The sequence below is a fragment of the Dermacentor silvarum genome, chromosome 5, assembly GCF_013339745.2.
Source record: "Dermacentor silvarum isolate Dsil-2018 chromosome 5, BIME_Dsil_1.4, whole genome shotgun sequence".
Classification (NCBI taxonomy): Eukaryota; Metazoa; Arthropoda; class Arachnida; order Ixodida; family Ixodidae; genus Dermacentor; species Dermacentor silvarum.
In genome coordinates this window covers 6,520,904-6,544,586 of record NC_051158.1, presented here as the reverse complement: position 1 = coordinate 6,544,586, position 23,683 = coordinate 6,520,904, and the positions used below count along the sequence as shown (strand labels likewise).

Genomic DNA, 23,683 nt, shown 5'->3' with positions numbered 1-23,683 from the left:
CAAATTCAAAACATCTAAACAGCTGCGCTCAAAATTCGCATTACGGAGTATCGTATTTCATGATAACGCAGGCGTAAGAAATTGAAAAAAAAAATGAAAGAACGGTTTAACTTAATTCGGCTGCGGTATCGGAATAAGAGATGCGGCTTCTTGAGTTATCGCTATATCCGTTTGCCTAGCAAGTTGTAATTACGCTATTTGACACGTGTCGCTTCGTTGGTATGTGCCTCTAAATGTTAACATTCTTGTTTTTGTGTTCGATCGCCCGATTATTTATGCATATCGTGTGCGTATGATAAGAAAACTGCAGTTGAAAGTAGCACTGTATGTACGTAACTGTTCTCGCTCAGTCATGCTGCACTTTGTTATCATACGTCCTACAGGGCTGTTGTCGTGGAAGGAAGTGTAACAAAAAAAAAGAAAACAATAATTGGACGTCTGCGATGCTACGTCACTGCCGAAGCTATACACCATTAACTAAGTAGGACATGGTTATTCACTGCAATAATAGCACTGGGTTCCTCTCTGGTTACGTTCTGAGCGACTAGATGGCGCCATCAACTCTGCCCCACACGACCGGCTGCCCGCCACTCCGCGAAGGGTAATGCATTCACGGTCCAACCAAAATGAGGGAGTTTTAGCTTGCCCGAAAACGGGTAATGCCTTTCGGGGGCTAACGGGTCCGATGCCGTAAACGTGAGCGACCGGGTTCGTACATGGCGTCACGTGGTCGTGCGGAATTTAGTCAGACAAGGAGCTATTACTGCAGTTACTACAGATATTAGCTGCTTTTGTGAGGTGTCGGCAGCGTCATAATTGTGAACCGGCAGATTTTTGCAGCGAAGCTGTTAGCCTCTAGTTGGTCGGGATTTTTCGTGTCCGCGCACCCAGTATTGCTGGCAAAAAAAAAAATGGTAGCTGGAAGGCTTTGTGTTTGAATTTCCGCGTAACAAAATTGTTTTTCGTACATTCGAATTACAACCCGATGTTGTCATGTCTGTAGGTTGCCAGTAAGTCGTCTTTAACGAGTTTTCTGATGCATTTCACTTGGATAAACTGATTTAGTTCAATAACGCACTTGTGCTAGGTGGAGGGCCTACAAGAATCAGGATATCTGAAGCGATATCGTCTCCGCCACCTTTTCGAATAATAAACCGGAGCTATGATGTCTGCAGCTTCTGTGTAAGTCGTACTTTATGCATTTTTCTGGCGCATTTCACTTTTATACATTCGTTTAGTTCAATAATGCACTTGGCGCTTGGCGGAGGACCTAGAAGAATGAGAATGAATGCTGCACTTCCGGACACGTGCGTGCGGGCGTGACGTACGTGGTTTGTGGTGGTGGTGTGCAACGTCGGCAAAAGCGTTGCTGTACATACACTTTCACAGGGTGGAATGGGCACGGAATTTTTTTTTTTCGTTTGTTTCGAGAAGGGCACCCAGTAACTCAAAAATCCGAGGACACCTAAGCATGTCTTACGAGTTGTGAATGCGAAAGCATTAGTGTCCAATTGAACACTGCTGAGCAGCCCTGGCAGTTTTGCTGTGGGGTATATTTTCAAGCTTTGCAATTAAATTGGTGCGGGCTATATTTTTTTTATAGTTTGTAGTTAGCATGTTGACTGTAGACCGGAATCATTTGGACGATATTTCTGCGAAATCAAGGGCGCCGCATGCCACCGACGTCCTGCGCGACGAGAGACCGAGGAAGCAGCAGCGGTCACCAAGGCCGGCAAGGCGCGCGCAGCAGCTAAGCCTTTGGGGGTGAGAGAGAGAGATACGGACCAGCGCGCAGGATTCAGAGGGCGACACGGCCTCACCCGCGCGTCACTCGACTGCCTCGCTGACGACAACCCGCAGCGTCGAGTCGCCGCATCTGCCCTGTCGAGGTGCGTTGGTGACGTGGCGTCGTGGCGATGCCCTCTCCCCTCACTCATCGCCTGGTTCAGCACGGTGCTCCGTATCGTCCAAAGGCCGAATTGCCTCCTCCTCTTGTCGCCGATGCGGCGATCCCAAAACCCTCGAACATCTCCTCTGCGCCTGTCCGGCCTTGGCACAGGAACGTTCGAGGGTCACCCGAGCCTATAGACTGCAGGGCCTTCCTGCTGGCTCACTCAACGACCTACTGTTCCCATCCCGCTCCCATATCTTCCCGCACTACACGGTATATATATATATATATATATATATATATATATATATATATATATATATATATATATATATATACATCGGCGGAATCTGCCCCGTTGAGCCGCGCACGTGAACTGGCGCCGCAGTCAATGGGAATATAGGTGCCGTTTCACTGCTACAGACGCCGGCTTTTTCGCTCAATGGGCCATTTGATGCTTTCGCACCAAAGACTGGTCTAACGCGTTGCAGTTTGACAATGCGTCACAAGACGCTGCTACCGGTGTTGTTGCTGCCAGCCAAGACTGCGGTAGCACGGTATTCCGTAAATGTGGATATCTTTACAAATGAGCTCCTTTCTAATAACTTTCATTTAGCACATCGCCAGAGATCAATGGCCGGGCTTTCCGCTGGGCAGGTAGTGAGCCCAGTAGGCGATCATAAAGAGCACGAACACCGAGGGAAACATGGCGCGGGAGACGCTGTCGAACACGTTGGAGCTGCTGATGCTCAAGAAGCGGAACTTCGCGACAAAGGCGAGAAGCTTGTTCGGCTGGAGCAGCGGCTGGATCGGAAACCTCGACGGCGCTGGAAGGTTGCCGCGAGACACGGTGGACTCCATGGAGCCGGCGGAGCCCAGCATGTCGTTGTCCGTGATGTCCTCGTCGGCCATGGCACCGTCTCCTTGGAAACCCTGCGGTCGAATCGCGTGGTTACAGTGGCGTCAGTGTGGAGTGTCTTCTTATTGGATTGTGACACCTTACAGGGGACACTGAAGAGAAAAAAAATTAATCGAGTTGTGTTGGTAAATTACTCTAAACTACAGCACCAAGAAATCCACCTTTACTGCGAGGAGAGGCTTGGTATGCCACGAGCCCCACCAGCCAGCCGTGACGTCTTGAGTTTTGATGGAATCTTCTAGGGTCTAGTTCAATTATCGGACAAGGTGGGCCATACAGTACTCCAAAAAGAGTCAAGCCCTGAATTTAGCGCCTTTAAAGAACATTCACTGTGGCCCGACGGCCTAAATGCGGAAATAACCTCGAAATACGTGGCGTCCAAATGACGTGCGGGTGCTCGGATAACAATAAAGAAAAGGAGTATTTGCGCTATTGTGGGGTTATCACGAGGACCTAACTAATCAACATTGCACTCAACAAAGCTTCCCCGCAGAGAATATCCATCTCCATACAAGTACATGGCATAGGGTGCCATGATACTACCAACCTACTTGTAAAACGAGGTAGGACAAACCACTTCGATCCTGGTGGCCCTCCTCGTGGGTAATTGCTTTAGCCATCGCTGGGTGGCCGAACTGCGCTAGCTGTCTCACGCCGCGAATGCCGTAGTCCTGTACACTCACGATTCGCTGGGACTTGACGTATTGGTAGGCCACAGCGTACTCCAGCAGCGACGTGAACACGCTGATGAGGCACGCAAAGAGCCAGATGTCCACGGCCTTCACGTAATCCACCGGTGGGAGCGCCGTGCGGGATTGTACGACCTGCGCACGAACGGAGACGACAAATCAAGATTTAACGTCGAACAAACTTCTTATTCATTATTCAGTAGTAAGAAATCAGTCATTTGAAAATACAGTCCAACCCAAAATTACTGAATTCTGTGCCGCAACTGCCGTGTAGATTAATATTTCTGACGTCAAAAATTTTGCCGCATTTTTTTTTTTTTTAGCGCTAGCCCTGGCGACCCGACTAGAATGGTCTGGACAGGCAGGCAGCCAGCCAGAGTTCAAGTTTGAAGACGCTGTAATGCATGTACTCATACAATGATTATTTAGAAATTAAATCTAGCTACGGCCTAACATTGCTACTCTCATATGTGACGTCACGGGAATGCACTGCGAGAATTCAAAGACTGGCACCGCCACGGTTCATCTCTTCTCCTCAGTTTCAGTGTCTTTCAGCGTCCTCAAAAGAGTGGCACAACTCTGGCTCCCTAAAGGAAGCCTATACTCTAATAAACCCGACAGAAACGGGTCGAATCGGCTTGTCGGGCTGGAATCGGCCTGTCTAGTTCATGTAAACGTTAGCCGGTCGGGCTGGCTCGCAGTGAGTATGTAAACGCAGACAGGACAGACGAAGCCAGCGCCGGGGAATGCGCTCTGAGCGTCATCGTTTTACGCGCTGGCAACGGGAGCGAACATCAGAACAAGGCGAAGAGGAAAGCACTAGTGCAATGCGATGTTGTAACAATAAGAGTCATCGAAACAGAGCTGTTGCAGACCGGCTGCGGGAACCGGAAGCCCTCTTCGAGCGCGTTGATGTCTCGGCTCGACGCTGACGTGCCGCCACTGTCCAGATGCGTCCGAAGCGAGTTCATGTAATCATGGTCCCATAGGGCTCGGTCGACCCGATGTCTGACTCAAGCCGCTCGCGTCAGGCTCATGTGAACGTGGCTATACTCTCGTCCTCGCCTTCTTGATGAAGTCGTCATACGTACGCTCGCGTCACAGACTTCTTACAAAATGTGTGGTAACCGTTGCAGAACCGCAAACAATGCTGGTTATCATGTCGGTACGTGTTGTGATATTTCGAATTGCGATTTATACCTTTTCTATTCCCAAGCTCTCATTGTTATTGTGCTCTTGCCCATCCGAGACAACGCAGCAATATGTTCGTGTTACGCCGATACTGCTGCAGCAGCGTATAGAAATGACGATTTCTCTTATCAAAGTGCGCGCGATGTCTTTAACGACGCCGCTTTTATAGCGGGTTGTCGTGTAACATGCGTCGACGCCAGCTACGGGAGTCGCGCTGACGTCATCCGTCATGAGACTGCGCAGCTAGCACAAAGAAAGCCCGCAAGGTCAACTGCTCATTTCTAGGAGCGTCGTACATTTTTTTTTTCAAATTGGGATGCTGGCATGGCGTCCGTTACCTAGCGCGAATACTCCTTAGGATAGCATTGTTCCATAGAATGTTCACTCCTAGTGTACCATTCTACACTTCCATATATAGGAAGTCACGTTCGCACTTCCTTATTTCAATAATGCACTCTACATGACATAAGACACAAGATACAGATGACAGAACAGTGCGCGCTTGGGAGGAGGCATCGTTCAATTCAACGGTAAGCGTTGTCTCTGCGTGTCTGTTTCTTTATACGTCCTCGTTCACTCGCGGTTACACGTTCTACCATCAATTCAACGGCCGTGTTTCCGCCACGACCACCAGCTATTTTTTTTTCAATTTTAGTTCAAGGTGAGTGAAAATAGCGCTAGATTGAGGCCGTTCCTTTTCTGTAAACTGTATAAAGTAATTTCGCGCAATCAAAAGTCTCATCTGTAAGTCAATCGTGCTTCGCCTGCTTACCTTCTTGCCGTTGATATCTGTGTGACAATCTCTTCTTTTTTACGGTCTGTTTAAGTAACACGGGCGTTTTCAAGATGGCCGACTCTGTACACGTGAACATGCAAGCACGTGGTCAGTATACCTGCGTGGTGAGGGTCAGTATGGCGGTCACTCCGAGGGTGATGCGACCCTGGACCGCGTGCACGTCGAGCCAGAACGAGAGCCACGACAGCACCACCACCAGGCCGCTCGGGATGTAGGTGTTGACGATGGACGCCGTGAGGCGGCGCTCGAACGTGAAGTTCGCCAGCAGGTGAGTGTAGTTCTCTATGCGGGCAGGAAAGTATTATTGGGATTATGGACGTCCCGAAGTTACACAGTCGGTTATGAGGAACGCCGTGTAGTCGAGGTCTCGTGGGGAGGTATTCTGTGAACCACCTAGTGGAAATGTGCATTTCGTCTGCTGCTGAAGGGCTGATTGGCTGTGGCGCCTGGCTCCTGCTGAAACGTACCGCAGCCCAGCCAATGAGAACTTCAACAGCAGACCCAATGGACATGCCCACTAGGTAGTTTACTTAGGTAGGTAGCTCACTCTTAGGTAGGTAGCTCACTAAGTAGCTCACTCTTCCAGAATACCTCCCCTTTCTACCACCTGGGGCTCTTTAACAAACACGACCTTACGTTTTGTGTTCATATGATTAACATTCATTTCTTTCTTAGTTTCTTTTTCTTTCTGTCCGTTTTGGTAACCTTGTTGGTTTAGCGAATATGTTCGGCTCAAATGTCGGTACTGGTATATAAATTTGTGAGTAATCTTATCATTGTTGCACGAATGTATACCGTGCCCTCTACGATGCCTAATTGCTCGAGGGTATGCAAAATAAGAAATAAAAATAAATGAACGCGCGCTTAAACCGAAGTACAGGGTCGTTTCTGCATTTCGCCCCTTCCGGAATGCGACCGCCGCGGCAGGTAATCGAACCCGCGTCCTCGTACTCGGCAGCTCAACGCCGAACCACTGCGGCCGATCTCTGCCGAGGAGCACCGACACCTGGTTCACGTGTACAGCCGCCATCACACTTACCTCGCACAAGTAAGACTAAACTATAGAGGATTAACTTTAATAAACACGGGCCGAAGGGAACACATATTCAGTGCTTTGGAAGGAAGAGGCATTACGTTAGTACCATTCAGGGTAGTCCAACTTGAATACTACAGCATCGTGTGCAAAATAACATAAAAATAGATCCGTGTGTGGGTTAAGTATGACGGTGACTATCTTTCGCGCCTGCCTTGCGGTATACACAAGCTGTGTGGATAAACAAACACGCATGTGACAAAAAAAAAAAAAAAAAAAACAGCAGACGACTGTGTTGACACTTGTCTTCACTGTATCTGTTCGCCGCTATGAACATTTACAAAGTGTCATTTTTGAAGAATCGAACACGCCTGTTAATCTTGTCTGCCGAGAAATATCGCCACGGCGGTGTTCGTTACTTTTTTTTTTTTTTTTACTTAGAAATGCGACAGAAGTGCCGCCGCATCGCCGTGACGTTATCATCTGCACCTTCTAAGGAGACAAGCTTCCTGATTGTAAACAGACGTGCATAGAGCAGACGCGAACTCTTTCTCTTTTCGATGTTTTACAATAATGTTTGCTATGTTAGCTTTAGAAAGCTCGCTTAAAAGCTTTGCAAAGAGAACTTGTCTTCAGAAATTGCGTAACTCTGAAGGTGAAGCCCTCCACTACGGCGTGCCTCATAATCAGAACTGGTTTTGGCACTTAAAAACACAGAAAGTAAGAGGAAGCAGCCTATGATCAATTTGCTATTTCAACTAAATAATTAAGTGAAAACATTTCAGGAGCGGTGGTCGGAGCCCCTCAGTCCAGGGCCCCACTGGCCTCTACCACCTGCCTGACCTGGCTAATTAACGAGTTTTAAAACAAAGGCAATTCCTCAACTATGGCGAAAAAAAATTCATAGTAACGACGGTCGTTTATTATACAGAACTCGAAACTTGTAGCATAAGTAACACAGAGGGGAAAACCTAATCGAGCGGTGATCCAGCTCCTTCAAATTTGGCCACACCGCGACGTGCCAGTCGGCAGATAATGGCTTCGTGCCGACGCCCCTCCGTACTCCACGAATGCGACACCGTTAATTGTATGTCCAAGATATTCAAATACTACATATAACGGGGCGAAGATTTTGCGCTCTGTCTTCAAAAACTTTAGTGCCCGGCTTGCGGCTAAGGCTGCTTCGGCCTCCATATAGACTCAGACTGGAGTTTTCCAACAAATAAATTTGCTCTCTCTTTCCATGTCTGCAGTGAGGCGTAGCCTGTATGTGCGTCTGTGCCGAGCGCCCCTATACACACTTCACCCTACTATCACTGTTCCCGCATCTTCCTCCTCCACAGAAAGGGTAGCAAACCCATTGCTGTTCTAGTTGAGCTTTCTAACTCAATTCGTATTCCATTATATTTCTCTAAAGCGCAAGCACTTCCACCCTCCCCAATAGCCTAAGAAATGCAAAAACTCTCGAGCACTACTTTTCTTTTTCTATCACGTTTAACACCCCATGACCAAAGTTACCTTGGGACGCAGAAACAACGGCCGCACAATGGACAAGACAAGCATAAGCCCTAACTTCCAACGAAATTGTTTTATTATAATTTATTAAAATTATATCACATGCTATTGTTAAGCATGTGGTTGCCAAGGGGAAAAAAATAGATGATGCGTAGAGCCTACATCATAAATGCACCGAGGGGAAAAACGAACGTATCGTGACAACCGCAGCATAAATCGAAGCGGAAGAATTGCAGGTAACGCGCCGGAATCTGGGCGTCAGCCGTTGCTCAGTGCAAACCCTGCAAAACATGCAAGAAGTTAGGTCATGGAATATAAACTAGCTTGATCTCTTACATTGTTAAGAACCCGACGTGGTCAAAATCAATTCGTAGCCCATCACCAAGGCGTTCCTCATAGTCCTATGTGCAGCTTCGCGCGTAATATCCCATTTTTTGAAAGTAGTGGTGACGCGTACGTTCAACATTGATGAAATTCTGCGGCATTAACACACCCAGCATGTATACGTAAAGGTTGGGAAAGGCAAGATACTTTAATTTGAATCTGTAGCTGGCCTCGAAACGCCAAACCTGGTGTCATCGATATCATCGCTGCGTCATCATCGCTGTACAGAGAGGAAAATGTAATGTAATGTCCCTAATGAGGGTGTTATACCCCTCATGTAATGTCCCTAACGGGACCCTTGAGGTATAATACAATAAATAAATAAATAAAATTTTGTTGACGCCATGTGGCAATAAGGTTAGGGATGACGTTTTTATATTTCAAGAAATAAGATAATGAGCACCGCACGTGTTTCTTCTGGCTGAGGTCGTGTTTGGTAGCGGCAGCGATAGCAGGACCAGATAAGGCTAGTGTGTCATGACGTCATATGTATACACTTCCTGAGTGCATAAACAGAAGAAAGTTCGTGAAAGCAAAATAACATAGTAAATTCGACATTTTGAACGTTGACATTTGGCATTATTTTCTAATAGGTTAAAGGGCTGGCTCGGACTTTCATTTAGCGCAAGAAATAAAAAGCCGAACATTTCATGTCAGTAACTCTGTAAAGAATCTTTGGCGGTCAAAATTATTACGAAGACGCCCTCCACTACGGCGTCCCTCATTGCCAACTGCGCAATTAGGGCGTTCAGCTCCACATTATTACAAGGGTTATTTTGGATCAGATTAGCCTAGGGTAGAGAACAGAATGCTATTCCGGTTAAAAGTTTATTGACATAATTGGTGACTATTTTTCCTTGCGATAAATGACAGTGCTAGATTTCTAAATCCTAGAAAGCTTAGCGAGAAGTCTCAGAGTGCCGTGAATACCAGTTTTGCCACTGGCATTTTCGGTTTCGTTTCCAGTAGGATACTGCCGTGACGTCACGACACAGTATCCTCCTGTGAAATTAAACCGAAAGTGGCAGTAGAAAAGCTATAATATTAATTTAGTTACGGCGCTCTGTAGGCTTGTCACTATTTTTTCTAAGGATTAGAGCTCTAGGATCTTCATATAACGCAAAAAAATGAGTAGTCGAAAATATCATGTTAGTACCCGCTTAACCTTCCTTCGTATTTCTGTCCGTGTCTCCAACGCTCTTTTCAGTAACACAGAAAGAACAACGCAAAGGCGAAGGACGGTTAACGACAAAATAGGCGCTGTCCAAATCACATACCCCCCTCGACGGCTCCCTTGGAGCAAGAGAAACCGATCTCGAAGGCCATGCTTTTATGTACTGAAAGCGCCGGAAGCGATTGCAGGAGCCAGCAACATGTCATTTTTGGTCGCCGTTGCCTCCTTGTTTACTGAAGTGTAGCGCCGGAAGATATCGTAGACGGTGACTAGGTGGACCACAGGAAGCTTGCACAGCTTCAGATAACATGCAAAAGCGCTTTCGGAGCTGATTAAGCAGCCAACGGCGCAAGCAGCGTATATGTCTTGTTCTAAAAGCGGGGCTAAATTTATTCCTAGCTATCCAAGTTTCGATTATGAATTCCATGTTTAGGTTTCTGCACTATCTGACCTATAGTGGCGAAGGTTTTTGCCTCAAGTAACGTAGCTGCTTTGTACATTGTAGTAAATACATGGATTTATTACACTAGTAACTCCTTACTCTTGTGGACCGGAAACATTCAGTTCTCGCTGTGTAGCGTCATTTAGTGTGCGTATTCAGTGCTTCGGCTTCTTGATGCGGAACTGAAGCGGTTCGACCCGCGTTCTGGGGATCCCTTTCTTTGACGATACAAACTCGAGTAAAGCCGTGGCCCTACAGTTTCCCGAACTTGGTCAACCCGCTCGACAAACTCGATGGCCCTACTTTCCCCTTGGTCATCCACATTGCCGTCCCAGCTGAGCTCCGTGATGGAGTTGGGCGTGGCGACTGGAAGCGGACGTTGACGTTTTTAGAGCGATAACTCTACTGCTCCAGGTACAAACACAGAAAACGCCTGGTTCCGTAAATCTGACCTTCAAGCTCAGCCAAGGTGAAACTGCGACTTTGCCTGCCTAATGCGTTTTGTACACGCGCGCGCCTCGGAGCAACAGCGAATAATTAATTAATGAAAAAATAGAAAGAGGTCCTATGGCCTTCATATTTTGGTATAAGACGGCTTATATTGCCCCTGGGAAAATGTCTTCCCAGCAATGCATTCATGTTTAAAAGTGAAGCCGGCTTTAAGGGGATCGGTGTGAGCTTGGTCTTTGTAAGCTGGCGTTCCCACATCGTGTGTTGCAGTGAAGCCTGCTCATAAAGAAAAATGTGATGTGAACGCGGCCCGATAACGCTATCGCGTTCCACTCTTAAAGGCAAAGATTTAGCGTCCTCATCTTTTAAAGAAATTTTCGAAGTCGTCCTGTACCCTATTGGTGACCTCGACAAAAGAACATGATGTTGGCCCCTATTAATTTATTCAGTTACCCTAAAGGCCTAATGGCGGCATTACATAGGGGGGAAATGATAACATAAGTAAATACATTGTAGCTTATTGAAAATAACTACGTAACGTCAAAAAGAGAAAACCGAGAAGAGAAAGAGAAAGCATGATACAAGGCAATAAATCTAGTACACACTGGAGTTACCATAAAATGGTCAGCAAGTACGCAATGATGCAAACATCGCAATATAAATTCTTATACACAGTACAGATAATATGAAACAACGGAGCGAGAAATACAATGACCAAATAACGTATAAGAGGCTCTGCAGTTTGCAGGTACACGGCACTAAGTACACTGAACCGAAGGGGGGTCCTGCGATTAAAAACTACAGTAAAAACAGAAGTGAACATCAAATTGCAAATTGAAGCGAATTGAACTTTTTTGCAGTTTCTTTTAGGTGTATATCTAATTGGTCTATATTAATTTATGGATTTCGCAAATCACTAAGAGAAAGAACGTCAAATAGGAAATTTGCAAAGATTCGCTCGAAACGTTCTATTGAGGGATGCTAAATTTACTGCTTATTGCGCAATCGTTCTGATAAAGAAAGCCCGCGTTTGAAAAGAGTGACTGTGCACGTGACCACGTGTTATCAAACCTGCCAAGCATGGAAAAGCAAACAGCGCTTTTAGCATAGTGTGCTGTCTAGTGCTGCGTGTCCATACATGTTTATTGCTACAAGGAAAGGAAGTCGGTCGAAGTATATTTTCAATAGAAAAAATGACTGTGCCTAAAAGAGTGATTCCTATTATGACATTCAGAGTCAAAACAACCAAAATAGAGTTTGCAGTGAAAGGACGGCTGGGCCCATGGCTGACGCACGAAAGTTGGACGGTACATATGTCTTCGTCTTTAAGCGGCAACAAACACTTGGAATACTGTTGTGCATTGCACTTACGCAGGGAAACCTTGAAATGGCAATGCTGGATGTCCATCGGGTACTTGTGGAACGTCATGAGGCACCGAACTTGGAACAGGTACCTGCACGCAATCAAGGACCCGAGACAGTATACTGCATGAAGATGCACTTAGGACATAACTTATAGCGAAAAGCTAAAAGTGAAAAGTGAGCAATTGGGCGATATATATATATATATATCTATATATATATATATATATATATATATATATATGTGTGTGTGTGTGTGTGTGTGTGTGTGTGTGGTGTGTGTGTGTGTGTGTGTGTGTGTGTGTGTGTGTGTGTGTGTGTGTGTGTGTGTGTGTGTGTGTGTGTGTTCCGTTACGCCATAGGACAAAAAAAAGGTTGTTACACATCCGCCCAACCATAGCTCTGAGTGGCGCTGGCTAGCACTCTCAGGGCTGGATCTAGTAAAACGTAAATAGCCAAGTTAGAGCAGTGATTGATAGCCATCGCCATAGCACAAATGGTAGTGCAACGCTCGAGTAATGCGGGGCTTGGGGGTTCGGCTCCCCCCGGCGGCAAGGAAATTTGCAGGCGCAAGCTGGAATCAGCTAGCGCAAGACAGGGGTAATTGGAGATCACAGGGAGAGGCCTTCGTCCTGCAGTGGACATAAATATAGGCTGATGATGATTACTGATTCGCAAGTGGTATCCTTGTCTAACAAGTGTCCTTGGACGTCGGCTCTTCCTTCGATGCAATTTCTTGCCACTGCGGTATATCTCACATTCTAGTGCCAGATAAGTTCCATTAAGTGTGTGAATCAGTATATTTTAGTTTCAGATAAGTTCTATTATGTGTGGAAAACACATTATTCTAATCTCAGATAAGTTCTAGTAAGTGAGCATACTGGAAAGTATGTTCCACTTAGTGGAACTTACGTGGAACAAGTTTAAAGGAACACTAAACGATAAAAACTAAATCTGTTTCGACTAATAAAGTACTCTTTCAGAAGCAAGTTTTCCTAATTTCCCAATAATGGGTTTATTACGTCAAGAGAAAATGAAAGTCAAAGTTCAAATTGCTTTTTTTTTTAATTTCGCCCCGAAGCCCTAGCGGCAAGGCGCGTCTTCAGTGTGTCCTAGCTCTTCGAAAACGATGCCAATCCGAAGTCACCATATACCGGTATTCAAATGCATACAACAGCACAACAGCGCCAGATTTCCCTCTAGGTAATATAGTGACCAGTGTGCGCACGTCTCGGAGGCTATGCATTGACACTCCCCAACAATTCTTGATAAGCGCAGTGTCTTCTTCGGCGAAGCGTTCAGGCGCCTTTCAGGACCCAACAGTATAAAAAAAATATCGGAGACGTTTCGCAAAAGCGGGTGGGAATAATGCGCTCGCACAATTCTACACAGCTCGGTATGCACCTCAGTATACATCCGGAATACAAATTTTGCTTAATCACTTCTTAGTTAATTTTTAAGAAGCATTAAAAGTATTGCGGCAGATTCAACGCATCCTTTTGGAAACTATGTATACAGTCAAGCTTTGCTTAAATGCATAAAGGGGGCTGAAACCTGTATTACTTCCTTTGTTATTGCAGGGTCATGTCCAAGGTCATACCAAACGTCCTCGCCGAAACCGTGTCATCCACTTTACAAGCTTTCCAAGTGCAGCCCCTTGGCATCTTTTCGGCTGCGCGTGCATGCGCTGTCGCGCACACGTGCTAATCAACGCGCCAGACAATGCGATCACCTGGAAGAGCTATAGTTGTCGTTGGCACGATAGAATTATGCGTGCAAATGTGGCCTTATTAGTTAGAGCACCGGGCTCGTGTACCGGTTTCCGAGGTTCGATCTCACACATCCCGAGGTTTCTTGCAACACCCACAGATGGCGCTCGCCTCCGCGCATCCCGGCCGGCGCCGCCGCGGCAGCGTTTCACCGTTTGTGCCTATGAGACGTGCTGTGCTTGCTTTCCTAAGCCACAAATATGCAAGTGCTAGGCTGTGGAGGTCGCGTGCAGGGCTGTGATAGCGTAAACGTCACAATCGTCCAGAGCCTGAAGAGAGCGCTTGGAGCTGGTGCTTCAACAGCGTGCTGCCCACGTATGCATAAGGGGTCACGTAAACAGGGCGCCAGCGAAATGGCTCCAAAGCGTGCGCTCAGCGTCGAGGACACTCAGGCCCGAAAGAAGCGTCGCTCGGAACAGGAGCTTCTTTGCTACGCAGCGAAACGTGATGCAGACCGCGAGTGTAGGCATACAGTGTTTACAAACCATTACAATAATTAATTGAATTACGTATACAGTCCCATGATTCAACTAAAGTTTAACACTTCTGCCACGATGCGATGTGCCATGTGAGGCAATGATAATGATCAACCCTCTCAGAGAATATGAACAATGGCGCACAACAACGCCTCAAGCAAACTGGTCTCCCAGTGTTCTGTGGACTACCCAGACAAACGGCAGTGGTGCACGCAAGGTAACGTTAAACATCAACACACCACTCGCATTTTTTAAAAGTGTCGGCTATTCGGGAAGACAGCAGTAGCACCACGGTCAGGAAAATCCGCGAGGGCTTGCAAAGAAATCGCCTTAAAGGCGAGGTACCCCACATTGGGTATCGAGAGAACTGAGGAGAGTTTGCATTCGAAGCAAAACGCCGGACTTGCCTCGTGAGCCTGTGCACCGATCCGTCGCGCGCAATCTTGTAGGCGACGCTGTCGACCGACTGTCGGAAGATGCTGCTCCTCTTGGTGTTGGAGAACACCACGTCCGGAGCCCACATGAGGCGGGCCACGCGCCGGGGCACGGACATGCGGCGCCACCTCTGGGCGAAGGGGCTGCTGCGCAGTCGGTGGTCGCGCCAACTCTCCTCGATGTACGTGTGCAGGCGGAAGTCCTGGGAAATTGGGAGAGGAGGAACGGCCGACGTTTTGAGGGCGGTCAAGAGACGTTTGCTTTCTGCCTACCGAGGGAAACGCCGCATTAGGAAGTGTGCAGACTGGTTCATTGGGGTCATGAAAGGGTACCTGCTGATGGCTTAGATCGCACCTGACGCCGCTGTGAATGCCACGTCATAGTAGCTATGACAGTGCGCAGGCATTTCGCGCTGCATTGGGACTGTGTGTGTGTGTGTGTGTGTGTGTGTGTGTGTGTGTGTGTGTGTGTGTGTGTGTGTGTGTGTGTGTGTGTGTGTGTGTGTGCGTGTGCGTGCGTGTGCGTGCGTGTGCGTGCGTGTGCGTGCGTGTGCGTGCGTGTGTGTGTGTGTGTGCGTGTGCGTGTGCGTGTGCGTGTGCGTGTGCGTGTGCGTGTGCGTGTGCGTGTGCGTGTGCGTGTGCGTGTGCGTGTGCGTGCGTGTGCGTGTGTGTGTGTGTGTGGTGTGTCAGCTAGCAGGAGGTATCCACTTGAAATGAATTTCCAGGGTGGCACCAGTTTCGATGGCAAGTTTTATGGCGCAATCTCCGAACTGATATTATTCTGGAAATTCATTTCAAGTGGACACGCCTTGCAAACTCGCCAGCTACAATTCTTATATGGCAATATGTGCCCTAAAGTAATTCATTAATAAGTTATTTAGGGAATAGTTGTCAATTAGTTAATGGTGTGTTTTGACTTCTCATGCAAGTAATGTCCCCCTTTCTGAATAATCTAACTCATGGACTAGAATGACGTTATCTGCAACAGGCGTTTTTCAAAATTCTCTAAAACGTAACAATAATCATCCCACATTCTAAAAATATAAAGCTAGCAAGCCTGAGCTGAATCTCCCTCTCACCGATTTGTCGCTGTGGAGAGGAAGCTTCGGCGTGTGCCCTGACAGCAGGAGTAGCACAAGGATAAATTGTCTACGCTATACACCATTTGTTTTGGCGTAACTAAAATCCGCGTAGATGTTTCGACGCATCGTTAGGTCCCAATGACACATACTTCTAATACATACTTCATTAAATCAAACGATAAAGTGTGTGTCTGTGCCTTTTTTTTAATTCACTGGTTTTGCGTGCCAGGACCATTATTAGATTATGAAGCACGCCGAAGCTCCGGATTAATTTTGACCACCTGCAGTACAGTAAAGTGCACCCAAATGCATGGTACATGGGCGTCATTGCAATTCGCCGCCATAGAAGCGCACCCGGGATTTAATCCCGCGCCATCAGGCTTAGCAGTGTAATAATAAAGCTACTACGCCACCACGGCGGGAAAAAGCATGTTTCAGTTAAATGAAGAATACAGTCCCCCACGAAAGCGACTGACTATTATGTGAAAATTTGAACAATTTGCGACGAAGATGGAGAGGGCTTTAGTTAGGTGATCAGGTGTAGATCATGTGATTTTTGCTGCTCAGTTTCTCTTGTATACTGAAGAAAGCTATAAGATTTGTCGTCACATAACATGAAGCTTGATAATTCACCAGACAAAAAAAATTTGGCAGGCACCATCAAAGATGATCGTTAAGGTCAGCGAGAGATTTGTGTTGTGACCTCCTGCATATATCCCCACGCCTTCCGTGAATCACGAAACCTTGTGGGCACATCAGCAGATACACGAATTTGCAGTTGTATTGCCAATCACAGTGCCAAGTGACACCACGACACCGTAGACATTGTTGTAATCACATCACGTTTTTGTCATTCCTTGTGTCACCTTGGGATATTCATTCCACGGAGTTTGCCAAGAATCACATCATACGATATAGGGAGCGTATGTTCGGCCACCTACCCATCGGTGCATACCCAGTGGCCCAAGCTGTAGACTAGGTCAGACAGCAACTCGTAAATAATAAATAAATTGTGGGGTTTTACGTGCCAAAACCACGATCTGATTATGAGGCACGCCGTAGTGGGGGACTCCCGAAATTTGGACCACCTGAGCTTCTTTAACGTGCACCTAAATCTAAGTACACGGATGTTTTCGCATTTCGCCCCCATCGAAATGCGGCCGCCGTGGCCGGGATAGACAGCAACTCGTCTATTCGGACACATTCCCAGTGACGATAGGTATGCCCCCTCCCCCCTCCCCCCTCCGAATTCTCTCCCCGTGTAGGGGGAGGAACTGGAGGGGGGATTTGCAGGCCCGCGTGACGTGGTATTTGGAGGATATGGAGGGATATTCCGATCAATTAGGTTCACCTAGTTGAGTACGTGGTGGGGCAGAACTTGTGGAGGAGGCTGAGGTGTTTATAGGCGTGGGCTCGTAGCTGGCTCCCAAACGCGGCCTGTTTCCGCGTTAGGTACCCGTGTGAAGGGAGGAATCTAAATCTCTGCCCCCGTTGTTGAGCGACGCTTTTTAGGGCAAAGCTGTATATGGCTAGCTTCCAGCGGATCGATGTCCGTGGACTAAAAAAAAAAAAAAAAAAAACCGTGAGCTAATCCCGAAGATTATAATACCGGGCTGACCAGCGGCGGAGGTGAAGCAAGCGTCAAGGGCTCCGCCAACTTGCAAAAATAAGTTTAATATCTTGGGTCCAAATACAACCCGTATCAGATATTAAGCTGATAAGAACAGATAACTAAACTTTGACCCGCGTCGGCCACGTCTACGTTCGCCCCATACACGTGTAGGCCATCCTGCGTATTCAAACTAGTGCCTACCAATCTGAGTGTCTTCTGTCCCCTGACGTCATGAGCTACGTAGGCTCATTTCCTTAGTTTTGCTGTGACAGTGAAATGGGTAGGCCGCGTGTTGTGCGGTCTGAAGGAGAACGGCGTGCCTACCAAGAACGACGGCGTGAACAGAAAAGGGAATGGGCACTGTGGCGGCGGACGGAGACCACCTACGATGAACGGGCCACGCACGCCAAGCGTAAGCGTGCTGCCCACCGGGACCGCGAGGCGGAAAGAAATGCGAACCATCCATCTGAACCCGATCCCCCAAACTTGGAACGTTTCACCGGACCAACGGTCAGTCACCGTATACACAGCTTCGCTGGTCATCCACCTTTACAGAGTGGAATGGCACTGAATTTTTATGAGTATTGGTTGGTTACAGAAGCACATTTGGGTACGCTGATCTGTGTGTGGCACCCGGCGTCTGCTGGCTCGGGCATCGGCATGGGCTTGCCGATTTCCAGCTACAGATTTTAGTGGCCGGTGCTCCAGACGATTTTTGCTTCTGGAAGCAAGCGTATCAGATTGACAGGTACGCGATGATTGTTAAATTCAGGTTTCAGTAAATCGCGAGTTTGCTGCATGTCTCTGATTATTAGAGGGATCGCTAGATATGCGGCATACTTTAGGCGAGATAATGACACGACAGTTAAACAGTGTCCCTGCATCGAAGGATTGCGAACGCGATGATCAGAAGTAAGGATCAAGCCCTGTGTTTTTTCTTGTCTTGTCCTTCGGCTGTGGACACTAGGGCCGACTACAAGGACGGTATTTTGTAGCGATGCGTTATGCTTTATTCTATACTAGTCTTATCATCCACCGCTCACGGCCGGCTGATCCCGTTGACAACGTGAGCGGACCATCGGTCTGACCACTGACCAAGCGCGAAAAGCGCGAAAAGGCATTAGCATCGGAAAGGCATCGCTACACAAAACCGACCCAAGTGTCTTGATAAACTTACCATTCTTTTTTCGTTGATATCGTCAACGTCCACGATCTTCATTGATACGTTTACTAGAACAGCCATGCCTGCAAGTAAATCGAAGTTGTTTGCAATACAAGATGAAAGCTTACAAACTATACTTAATGTGCACGAGCCCATGTCTCGTGTAGCCTATATGGCTAGGTTAACTTGCACCTCATGGAAAAAATATGGGTATTATCAGTACAGCTGCAGAGAGCAGCACATGCACTAATGAACACTAAAAAGTTTCGTGCACATGTAGCATGTTGCCAGTCATGAAGCCGGAGAAACATTTAGTAAGCAAACTGTCGTGCTGCGAATCCGGCGGACAATCAGAGGTTTGCTGGAGGTTCTTACGTTAGTTATGTTTTGATACAGATTAGTATAATTCTTCCAAATTCCACTGATAGTATTTATTTTGTGGCGGCGCCATGAAACTGTAGTTATGCGCTAGCGATGCGATGCTTCCAGCCTTGGTAGCCTTTACCGCAACTCTGTTTAAAATAGTATAATTAAATCATCATTATCATCAATAATAATAAGAACAACAAGAACATCCTCGTGATCATATTCACCATATGGCCATAATATCGGGAAAAGGGTACTATCACCGTCGGTTTCTTTCCCTTTGCAGACGGTCCGGCGGAAACTTTTTTTTTTTTTCGTCCTTTGGAACGGACTCACTGCAATCTTTATGACCTGTCTCAATGCAGCGGTTTCATGTTCGATTTTGCTCTGCTGCGAGTAATTTCCGTCTAGCGAGGTCGATCGTTGCAGCCGTGGGTAAATATCAATAGAACCTCTCGGGCGAAAGGGAATTCGCTTTCCCGACTCTGATCGCAGCTTTGCCCATAGATTTGGGGGTACAGGTGCTCTGTTGACATGAATCCGAGTTGACTTTTGAGCTGCTTTTTTTTCATTGAGATGTCCCTAATCTCCTGTTCTATGATGACGATTAGCGGAGTAGCTATAATCGTGGCTAGTGTAATAGTATTTATTTATATATATTGTTTTTCGCGCAGTGCAAGGAGCACCTGGTGCATTGTAACAGTTTGTTACTAGTTTGTGACGCACGTTTGGCCAAGCATGCCGGGCCAGTTTTCATTCACATTTTGTATCATCGGCAAATAAACGGTAATACCTACCGACTGCGTTGTAGCATGGAGTATGATGCGCACTTGACCAACCCGAAAGATCCTTAGGCTGAACAAATCTGCGAGTCTGGCTACTGCAGTTTCTATTTAAAGTGCACAATGTTGCTGAGGCGTTGCGCCATGGTTTATGTGACTCAACTGATTATTTATCAGAGGGTCAATCGCTGAATGCAACGCCCTGTTTGTACTGCGGCTTGAGCTTGATTCTGCGTGATATCCTTGGCCTGAGGAGAAATACTGGTTACCCATTGAGTGCAACGAAACCACTTGAAGAATTTTTTAGAACGACAGTACTTAATAGGACTTCACGATCAGTTTGACTGTATGTGCATGTCGGCGAATGTATGTGCCGTTTGTGTATGTGTATGATCATCAGTGTACGTAACAATTTTCACCCAAGATTTGGAAACGCATGCCATGACGTCAGCCATGCAGCAAGCAGATTCAGCGTTTGGTTAAACGGAAACTAAATGGGAAAATTAGCTGAGTTATTATGATAGACTATTCGTCTAGAAGTCTATCAATGTTTTCTGCGTGCGAATATGGCTGCTTTTGTTGTTTTGAGGAAAATTCACACCGGTGTTCCTCAGTTTGAATCGGCCGCCGGCAAAACGGACGAGTTGACGTAATCCCCACGTGACCTCCTGCGTCAAAGACAGGTGAAAATTCAGACATGTGAAAAAAGAGGACACCCGAAAGGTGTTACTTTTACGCCTTTTTATTTGTGAAGAAATTTTTCGGCTAGCTGTTGGTTCTGAAGTTGTCATGGACAACCTGCTAAGGTGCCTTCGCTGCTGTTTTTCCTGGGTTAAAGTGTCGCCACTTCGGTGATCGCAAATTGTGTCATAAACGAGTTAGCTTGGCACAATGTGCCGTTTTGCTTGTCTTAGTTGCGCATGCACTTATGCGATAAAGGCTTTATCGCTACAATCTTCTCATATTCATACGTGTTGTTATCCTTGGATCTGCAGTTTCTTTTTTTTCGGGTGAAACCGGCGTCAAAAAAAAAAAAAAGATTCTGGAGTTTTACGTGCCAAAACCACGATCTGATTATGAGGCACGCCGTAGTGAGGGACTCCGTATCAATTTTGTCCACCTGGGGTTCTCTAACGTGCACCCAATCCATGGTCCACGGGAGTTTTTACATTGCATAGAAATGCGGCCGCCGCAGCCGGGATTCGATCCCGAGACCTCGTGCTTAGCAGCGTAACATCATAGCGGACCGTCGGTCTTATAGTCTCTATTTTAGAGCGCAACTATTAGTCAGCCGATCATGCGGCGAGCGTCGGCGTCGTCTGCGGCGGCGTAACCGAGCGAACGAGCTGCAGCGAAAGATGAAAAAGCGAGCGGGGAGCGCAGCGGGGGGTGAGAGACGCGAGGACGAAAACGGAGAGGAGGGTGCAGAGGAACCATGGGGCGGAAAGCGGAGGAGGAGGGTATGGCGAAAGCGTGAGAAGAGAAGCGTAGTGCGGTGACGATGGCTACGAGATGGCGCCAGAGTAGCGCGCGTCGTCTGGCAGGTCTGGCGTCGGCGGCTGCTGTGAATGGCGCCAACGCGTCACCCACGCGCTGGCTCTCGTGATCTCCAGATTAGCGAGGCAGTCGCGCCACACTTGGCTCCGTTTGCAACGTGCAGCATGAGACAGATTGTCCGAGCCAGCCAATATATCGCGAAATGAAAACGCGTATAAAGCTGCGCTCAAATTTCCCATTAGGGAGTATCGTATTCGTCGGTGAGTTTTTTTATTTCATTTTTTTAGTGCACTCGAAGTCTCGCCAAGAACTCTTACATATAGCAGTACGTGGAAAAAAGAATGACAGAAATATTAGAAGTGAACTGAGGCCATTGAAAGAAGAAGCAATTGAATACACCTCTGCAAATACCTGCACGTAGGTCAAATGTGTTTGAAAGCCTTGGCCGAGACATCCTAGCTCAACGCTAAAACGTCCCAGTCAAGGTGAAATAGCTGTCTCGGCATTGACGTTCGGCACTTTTTGAGCAAACGCAACTTTTCTTTTTTTGACAACAGCAGGCCATCTCCAAGTCACAAACCTCGTGCTTGGCCCCATATTTTAACCTTCTTTGCCCACATACGATGCAAGCTTGTTGAAGGCCGAAAGAAGAGATCGCGCATTTCACATACAGACACAATCCCACCATAGTGTAACCACACACACACACGCACACACGTACACAAACTGAGGTGCAGACACGTGCGCATGACCTTAACTTCCCGCGATGTACACGCAAGTCACTCACGCGGCCTTGAAACCTTCCATTGACTGCTTTTTTTTCCGCACGCCGCTTCTTCGACCGTTTTTCAAACCTCAGGTCTTCCCAATCGGTGCCTGAAGTACGTCGCGACCCCCACTGCGCGATAGTGCGCGAAGTGAACGAAAGAGTAATATTTAAAAAAGAAAAAAAGGGAAAAAAACGTCCCGGCGAGAGAAATGCTTGTTGCCCACGCGTCATCGATTCCAAAGTCGGTTTCGATCAGACGTGAAGGAAAAGCCTCCCCCCGTCCTCGCGTACGTCCCTGTCCCCGACTCTATAGTGGGTCACGGCTTCGGTACGCTCGCGTGTCGGCTCGTGGCCAAGTTCAATCAATGTGAGCCCGAGCGCGCGAGATGCTCGTTTGCTGCCCGTCGCGTCCGGCCTTTTTCTTATTTCTTTTGTGTCGAGGAAGGTGCCTCCTCCTGTGTGCCGGTGACAGTCACGCGATGGTGCAACCTGCGCGTGGGACTTTAGCTCGTGAATGTGGACTGAACAGCGCCGCGGCTTGGCGTTCGCGTTCAATACGTCGTTATCAGGCCTGCGTACGCTTCGTTGTCGAAAGACTGTGCACGAAGCCTACTGACGCAGGTACGCTTGCGTAGATGACAGTTGGGTCGTGAAGTTAGACAGGCGCTTGCGGCAATACGGGTTTGTTACTATCAAAAGCTAGCATGGCCAATCCAGCTTAAATGCCACGCGGTGCCCTTTATAGCGTGGTCTAAATAGTCATGATACCGGGAATGCGTGACGCACTAGAATGTAGAGACATGACCACGGCGTAGAAACGTCGCAGAAGTTTCTTTAGGCGGTCTATTGAACGTCTGTAGATGTTTCTGTAGGAAGGCGATATACTATTGTCTAAGACAGCCACTGCTCGTACTGGGCCTGCAAGTTTTGTTGGCTTTCTGTGCACAAATCATTCGCAAATCTAGACTCCAAGAGACAAAAAAAGCTATACTTGTTATTGACTTTTGTCCGTAGACAACTCCTCCCTCATAAAGCTGAACCATGTCTGTAAGGATGCGAGGTGCTCTGAAAAAAAGTCGCAGTTTCGCCCGAAAGACCAAGCATCAATTGCGATAGCAAATTAGTGGGAAGCTATATACGAAGTAAGGATAGTAGTTTCACCGGCCTTATAAACTTGTAAACATAGGCATACTAACTAAATGAACAAGCATGGTGTCACGCGCGCACAAACAAACATGAACATATCTCACTCGTTGACCGCGAAAAGTCAGTGTCAAAACGCTGGAGTGAGGAAGCGCGGGATCAACAGCGAGCGACTTCACCTTAGTCCCGCGCTCGCATCAACGTGAACTAAGCCGCCAAAACACAGCGCACAGCGTACTCTGTTCCCGACGCAGATGACATTCTAGATACAGCGGTCAGGACGGGGGCGCGCGGCCGCCCGTGCCGCCTGGAGAAGAATGCGCCTCCCCCCCCCCCCCCCCCTCTCTAAAAGCACGTTCACACCGACGACGGAGCGGCCAAAGCGGGCAAGCGGAAAGCGGGCAAAACCTCCTCGCCAGGCAGGTAAAGCGGGCGGAAAACGAGGCGGCGAGCCCGATCGCTCTCAGACCAATTTTTTTTTTCCGCCCGCCGGAGCTCTCCGCTTTGCCGCAGCCAATCAGAACGCCAGATGACGGTGGTGGTGATGTATCTCGGCGCGAGATCTGCGCGCGGGCGTACGACCGGTGCCATGAGATGGCGACACATCCGCCGCAAAAGTTCTCGATGTTCCGCCTCCTCGGCGGCGCGGCCAGCCAGGGAAGCCGTCCGGTTTTACCGGCTCGCGCGCCCGCCGCCTCGCCGCGCTGAAAATGCGCTTGGCCGCTTAGACGCTCCGCTTTCGGTG

General features: G+C 47.7%; 1 protein-coding gene and 1 non-coding gene across 2 annotated transcripts in view; both read right to left on the bottom strand.

Moving 5' to 3' along the window:
- Positions 1–2,244: 2,244 nt before the first annotated feature.
- The window catches only part of LOC119452730 (gamma-aminobutyric acid receptor subunit rho-3), a 53,314-nt gene continuing 31,875 nt past the window's right edge, over positions 2,245–23,683 (bottom strand). The window contains exons 4-10 of the mRNA XM_037714684.2: positions 18,397–18,464; positions 14,499–14,728; positions 11,856–11,938; positions 10,269–10,400; positions 5,584–5,783; positions 3,494–3,634; positions 2,245–2,824 (exon numbers count right to left, since the gene is read on the bottom strand). Coding sequence (XP_037570612.2) covers positions 2,522–2,824; positions 3,494–3,634; positions 5,584–5,783; positions 10,269–10,400; positions 11,856–11,938; positions 14,499–14,728; positions 18,397–18,464 — 1,157 coding nt within the window. The 3' untranslated portion in view covers positions 2,245–2,521. The remainder of the gene's footprint in view (positions 2,825–3,493; positions 3,635–5,583; positions 5,784–10,268; positions 10,401–11,855; positions 11,939–14,498; positions 14,729–18,396; positions 18,465–23,683) is intronic.
- On the bottom strand, positions 17,185–17,367 carry LOC119454657 (U2 spliceosomal RNA). Its single transcript, XR_005192602.1, has one exon. It is a non-coding gene; the product is annotated as a U2 spliceosomal RNA (small nuclear RNA).